Consider the following 7,634-nt stretch of genomic DNA (forward strand, 5'->3'; position numbering starts at 1 on the left):
CCGACCAATGCCTTGTGAGTGGATTTGGTAGACGGAAACTGAAAGAAGCCTGTCGTATATATGTATATATATATGTATGTATGTGTTTGTATGTCTGTGTTTGTCCCCCCAACATCACTTGACAACCGATGCTGGTGTGTTTATGTCCCCGTAACTTAACGGTTCGGCAAAAGAGACCGATAGAATAAGTACTAGGCTTCCAAAAGAATAAGTCCTGGGGTCCATTTGCTCGACTAAAGGCGGTGCTCCAGCATGGCCACAGTCAAAAGACTGAAACAAGTAAAAGAGTAAAATGCATGTTGAAGTTTGGATGAGGTTGTTTTGAGGAAGACTGACAATCTTCTAGTTCCACGACACCGATGTTTATCCATGAGAAAGGACAGTAGTTTGGGATGATACTGCTTGGTATCAGTATCAGAGGAGGTCTTATTATTAGAACAGAGAGATACGCAGTGAACTGGCAGAATCGTTAGCACTCCAGGTAAAATGCTTTGTGGCATTTCGTCCATCTTTACATTCCGAGTTCAAATTCTACCAAGGTCGACTTTGCCTTTCGTCCTTTCGGGGGTCCATTAAATAAGTACCAGTGGAGCATTGGGGGTCGATGTAATTGACTAGCGCCCTCCCACAAAATTTCTGGCCTTGTGCCTATAGTAGAAAGGATTATTAGAACAGAGAGAACCAGAACAGATAACACAAGGCTTCATGCCTGATTTCCTAAGAGTACCAATTTGTTACTCTGGATTAGTACTCTTTTTTTTTATATTGACTCTGAAAGAAGGAAAGGTTAGTATGACCTTAGTGAAGTTTGAACTCTGAGCACAGAAAGTCACAACAAATTACATTCTATCCAGCACTCTAATGACAACCAATTTGGTGTGTTTTTGTTTGTGTATGGATGAAAACGAAGAGAAACCCATCATATATAAATGTAAACCTACATAATAGAAATACATAGTAAATTTAACTATTTCTCTGTAGATTGAAACAACTATGAACAGCCTTAAATGGTTTTCAAACCTTATTGGGTTCTCATTAGAGGTGGTCACATCATTTGACCAACTCCAGAGAAACAAACAGCCAATTTGTTTATATACACAATAAATCCAGTAGCTACATACACATGTGTGTGGGAGTATATGCATGTTTGAGTCTACCCGTGTCTTGATATCATGTGATGGCTGTAAGCAAACATCACCATCATATAAGCAATGTTGTTGCTTTCCAGTCTTCCATGAAAAACGTGTCTGGCCATGGGGAAATATTACCTTGCTTGGAAACAGGTGAGGGTTTCGGAAGAATGACATGCAGCCATAGAAAATCTACCTTGATAAATTCCATCCGACTCATTCAAGTATGAAAAGGTGAACAGTAAACGATGATGATGATGATGATGATGGTGTTAAACATAAATTATGCCAGAGCAATCCTTGGAACTATATTTTACTAAGTTTTCTTACTGCAATCAGTGATTAGATGTTTCTGCTAATTAGCCTCAGATACCTATAACCTGTTCTTTAGCTACAAACTTTGAAACATGCTGACTTGCATGAAATGCCTACTGTAGACTAATGAACTCACAACCATGTTTTGATAATCTAATAACTTCACAATTAACTTTATTGATTACGCCATTTGAATTCTTTCTTTAAGTTTTAATACTAAGCAAGAAGAGTGTGGTTTAGAGAGAGAGAGAGAGAGAGAGAGAGAAATATAAATACAGATATGGTCTACAACACAAAGGTAGAGACATGAACAACTTTGGAAACTCAACAATAACAAAAATCAACTGTAAGCAAAAAAAATAAACAAACAAGGATTTTTATATTCATAGCTAATTATAATAAATTTTCTACAAATAAATTATTCTAGATACTAAAAATTGATACTTAAAAGTAATTGGAACCCAACTGAAATTTAGAAGAATTAGACCATTTTGAATGAATGATTAACCTACACTAACACTTGCTTTCTTTGCATAAATTCTGTTTCAGCTCAAGAAGACAAAGTTACATGAAGATTTTGATGTGCCTTCAGAAAAGTAAACTTTGAAACATAATGGTATATAAAACATACTTATTTTCTAAAACAAAAATAATCTCAACAAAACACTCCGGGTTCTATATGTGAAGCTGTGCCTCTCAAACTAATTTTGTCCTTGACACACACTTTTTCCTGAATATGTGTAACTGAAAGTTGGGTGTGTTTAATATGCTTGTGCATCTTTTATGCTTGTCCTTGACACACACTTTTTCCTGAATATGTGCAACTGAAAGTTGGGTGTGTTTAATATGCTTGTGCATCTTTTATGCTATTGAATACAGTATGTTGTTAAATAAATGTGAAGAAATAAACTCACTTTAACCCAGAACCGGCCATAATATTCTACATGTTTTATGTTCAAACTGGCCAGATCTGGCCTTTCACATGAACCCTACAATATCATTCTAAAAATTAAAAGTTACCACTTCAAAATCTCAAAGCTGCAACATAATGCATGATTGATTCAATATAGTGTAAGAGAACAAGCATTACTTTTGAGAGAATAATGTGAATGCTAAAGGTTTAGCTAGCAATAATAACTGTTTCTAATTTATGCACAAGATAAGCAGTTTTCAGGAGAGGTGGGTAGTTGATACCATGGATCCCAGCATTTCTCTCATACTTTATTTTATCAACCCCAGAAGCATGAAATGTAAAGTTAACCTCAGTTGGATTTGAACTCATAATATAGAATAACACAACTACATACTACAAGACTCAAAATATTCAGCCAAGTCACCACCCTTTAACTAGCAAAAATAATAACAACAGTAACAATAATTATAACTTACATAATAATGATAGTAATAAAAAAGACGATGAATAACAGCCAAAAAATTTATTTGTTCTGAAAATAACAATCATAGTAAATAAATATGTTCTTTAATATTCACATTCATGTGCACAGATAAACACACTTACATACAAACAGTCACGCATGCATAATACAGAACAGAACACATAAATGAAGGATGCATTACTTAACATATTACATCTAGAGAATTTTGATTAATAAGTCAAATATGCAAATTATAAAGATAATTACTTGCTTTACTAAACAGTGTTTTAAAGGTGAAAAAATGAATTTGGGAAAAAAATACACACCAAAACTAATTAATAAAAGATGATTAGGGAAGGATTGACACAAAATAATTCATTTTCTGTCTCTTTTTTTCTGCTAAAAGCATCTTAATAGGGGAGAAAAATTACATATATCTGAACTAGTTCAAAGAAAAGCAGAAATTTAATGTTTAAAATAGCTTTAACCAAAGAATGAGATTTGTTGGCTAAGGTAGTATAATGACTGATTAATGATGATTTTAATGATGATGAAAAAAAAAATAATGATGATGATGAAGTAGATTTAAAAGTATAAAATTAAAGAGATAATAATTTTAAGATTTTATTTTAAAATTTTAAAAATATCAGATACATATAAATAATAAAAAAATAAAAATGTTTGGGGAAATATTTAACAGGATAATAAAGCACAGATCTGTGAAAAGTGATTAAAGAAAATGACACAATTAACAAAACATTATTATTATTATTAGTCAGAGAGAAAATGCTTTCTTTTGATCTATTGCACTAGTAGGAATATTCAGAAAATAAACCAATAAAACAATGTCAAATGTATATAATGGACAAAGTGGTTTCTTTATAGTTAAGCTAATATAATTCTTTTTGCTTAATGCCAATTACAGAAAAAAATTTACAAAAAAAAAAAAGTTCTCATTCTTTGTTATTTCTAAATATTCAAACAGTGCAAAAGAATTTTATTTAAAAAATCATCAATTTAAATAGATATAAGTAGTGCTTTAGTAAAATCATATAGACACCTTATTGTATTTATTTATTTATTTCAATGATTTATTTATTACTTTATTTAGTTAATAGAAATAATAACTTTCACCATACATTTCTGACCTGATCACCAATACTCACTTTTACTGTATCTACAGACAGTTGAATAGAGTATTTGTAAAGAAATATTAAAATAAAAGAATAATAAAGGAGTGAATTCAATAATGTGTGTATTTGTAGAATAAACAATTTGACAACAAAAATGTGAAGAATATATGATATCGTGAACTACTCACATCATAAAGTATACAACTATTAATATTTTGCTAGGAAAAAAAAAATGTGTGTATGTGTGATCAAATATTCCACAAATCTATAAATCAATAATGAAAATTGATATGTCAATATAAAACTGAAGTTTAAATAATGCATTTATTTATGTGAGAGGGTGGTGCTCTTTGTATACATGATATAAGAAAAATACTTTAATTGATTAGTTATGTAATTATAGCAAGCATCATTAAATGAAATGACCTTTAATTAGAAATTATTTTTTGTCATAACTTTCAAACATTCATGTGAAAATAAATATACCTTAGAAATATAGAAATATAGATATAAGTCTTTGTAATTGCATAACAATTATTGATTTCATTCTGTTATCTTATTATATGTTAGTTAGAATAAGTTATTAATGAAAGATGGAAATTTTGTAGTCATTTTACAAGATTAGAGCAAAAGAAATTGGTTTTAGAAACTAATTTAAATGACATATTTATAAAAGATTATTGCAGTTCACAAGAGACACCACTAAAACCAAACAAGACAGAATGAGTTAAGCTAAAATTTTGGTATTAAAAAAATCATTTTTGAAGCACACATATGAAAATAAATGAAAGCTTGGATTATTGTTCATGAAATATTGATTTCTTGTGATTAGGAAGGAAGCCAAATTTGCAAGAGTTGAGTATAATAAAATTAATCAACCTCAGCTTATAACTGGTATTTTAATGACTCCCAACAGAGATGGAAGGCAAAGTCCACTCCTGCAGGATTTAATTTCAGAATATTGAGGTTCTGATTAAGTTTCAGTAAAACAATAACCCAGTTGGTGTTCAAATACCTGGGCCATCATGACCCTCAATTGTTAGTTAAATATGAATAGCAATATGGAAATTATTATTTTGACATAATAAATTATACCTCAAATAAATACCAATATTATTCTAAATACAGTGTTAATAAGACTAACAGAATCAACAGCAAGGCACTCAGTCAAAGAAACAAAAATAAATAATAAAAAAAAAAAATAACAGCAAATTGCAGTTATAAGATAGACTGACAGATAGAGAGGTTTCACAGTTATTTTGGAAAGAGAAATTGAATTATATTTAGAGTGTATAATTATTTTGAAAGTTTCATAAAACATTAAGAGGAAGAGTATTAAAAGAGTATATTAAGAGAAACCATATGAAAATAAGTGTTATTTATGCTAAGAGATTTTATATAGCAAAAATAATGTATGCTTTTATGAATTTGCTATTCAGTAGGTGGGGTAGAAATTGTAGTGAATAGAGTTTAATGAAAACAAATAACAATGGACAATGCTTATTATTGAAACCAATAACAGAGAACAGTAAGTTTACTATTGAAAGCAATAATAGTAAACATGAACTGTGGTGTTCAGTTTAGAAACAACCAATTTTGAAGACAACCAATAAATTAAACCTCTCATAAGAGGATATTATGTTACAATATGTACAGAATATATTCTGAATAAGATGATTTCATTCACTACCACTCGTCTCACTGGGACTAGCATCAGAACTGTGACTGTGTACCTGAAAGTAATTGAAAGATGGTTAATTATACTTATAGTAGCAAACGTCAATCATTACAAATAAAGTATTAGTTTCAAGTTTTGGCAAAAGGCCAACAATTTTGGGGGTAGCGATAAGTTGATTACATCAACCTTAATGCTCAACTGGTACTTATTTTATTGATCCTGAAAGGTAAAGTCAACCCTGGAAGAATTTGAACTCAGAAAGTTAAAGATAAACAAAATGTCACTAAGCATTTTGCCCAGCATGTTAACGATTCTACCAGATAAAATAACTGCTTCATTTTTATCCACCCTCCCAATACTTACTAATTTATATGAATTTGTTTACAGCTAACAAGGGTTTATAGCAGGCTAATAATAGGTTGTTTTATAAAGTTTTAGTGGTGGTGGTGTTCTGTTGTTTTGTATTTTTTGTTACATTTTTATGAAATTATTTTCATTTTATGTGGAATTATATATTTAGTGAATAACTTCCAAAACAATTAACAGACATTCTATAGAAATACTTTCAAATGATTCTTATAATATATTTCTTTATAGAAATAATATTTATATTAAATATCTTGACATACATAATATACAATTTTAGCATAATTGAAAACATTTATTACAGAATATAGGAAAAGTTGCTGAGAGACTATTTTCTTTTATATACTTAATTACACTGAAAAAAAAAAACAACAACATGAATTTCCTTTGACTGTAATATAAATAATACTATCATTGATAGTATATTCTAACACTCTGAGGTCTACAAGTCAGTACCAATATTAACAACTGACACACCTTTTTTTCATGGTGAAAACAATTATTGTAGCATTAGAAGTATCTAATGGAAGACTGCAGAACATGAAGTAAGCATGCAGAGACTACAGATCAGCTTCAAAAAGCGAGTCAAGGCCATAGCACTTCGCAGACAACACTAAAGTTCATGCCTCTGAATGCCATCTCCCTACTCTAAAAATACAGGGCGTTCGTATTTGGAAAAAAGAAATCAATATTAGAACTCTATGTGGAAATCAGAAAGTATTTTTAAATAATTGTTAAATCTATGAGTGAAGGAAACAAATACTACAAAACAACCAAATGGTAGAAAATGAAGATTGTAGCAACAACAACAACAGTAGTAGTAGTAGTAGTAGTAGATGATGATTTCTTTAAATTAAGTACTGGGTCAATTTTTGAAGGGGTGGAATAGAATTTACCCTAATATATTACTGGTGCTTATAGAATTTAAACTGAAAACATTGAGGCCTATGGCTGAATATCATAAAAACATCTATCTAATTCAGTATTCTACATTCCGTACAAATTTCACTGCCAAATTAATAATGTCAGTAATAAGAATACTGTAATAATACATCTACATTAAATTAAAATATATTTAGTTAAATGGGAAAAAATAGACAAACAAATAAAATCTCCTCAGATATAAATTAATATATAAAACCATTTTTCATTATATTTTTTAAAAAATCAAACCTGAATATTGATTAATTATTTTAAATTGTAATTTATTTAAAAATCGTCGATTAGTAAAATAATTGAAAACTTGACAAATAGATTTAAAATACAAACATTGAAAAAATATTAAAAAAAAAAAAATGAAAAGCCACCCACAAGTAATTTTAGACCATATTCATCACATTAGATCTAAATGTTAGGACAGAAGATTGTCTTTGTTAAAGAGCCTTCAGAAATAATATATTGATAAGATGTTACAACTTAACAGCAGTGTAGCCAGAGCTGTAGGCTTGGCCTTCTGACAGCACTTCCATGTATTCTTCACTTTTGTCAATGGCAAAGCTTAACAGCTAGCTACGTTGCATATGTAGCCAGCTTGAAAGCTTCACCATAAAAACAGAAAACAAAGAAATGAATTACTTTGTTTCACTATTTCTCTTTCAAACGGTATCAATTATGAAAAAGAAAAAAAAAAAAAAAA

General features: G+C 29.7%; 1 protein-coding gene across 2 annotated transcripts in view; it reads right to left on the reverse strand.

Annotated features, from left to right (window-relative positions):
• Nucleotides 1–2,866: 2,866 nt before the first annotated feature.
• Nucleotides 2,867–7,634, reverse strand: part of LOC106883712 (core-binding factor subunit beta) — a 33,143-nt gene continuing 28,375 nt past the window's right edge. For both annotated transcript variants that reach the window (XM_052967021.1, XM_052967020.1), the window contains one exon: nt 2,867–5,687. In XM_052967021.1, the coding sequence (XP_052822981.1) occupies nt 5,634–5,687 (54 nt within the window). In that variant the 3' untranslated portion in view covers nt 2,867–5,633. The remainder of the gene's footprint in view (nt 5,688–7,634) is intronic.

The sequence above is a fragment of the Octopus bimaculoides genome, chromosome 4 (genome assembly GCF_001194135.2).
Source record: "Octopus bimaculoides isolate UCB-OBI-ISO-001 chromosome 4, ASM119413v2, whole genome shotgun sequence".
Lineage (NCBI taxonomy): Eukaryota > Metazoa > Mollusca > Cephalopoda > Octopoda > Octopodidae > Octopus > Octopus bimaculoides.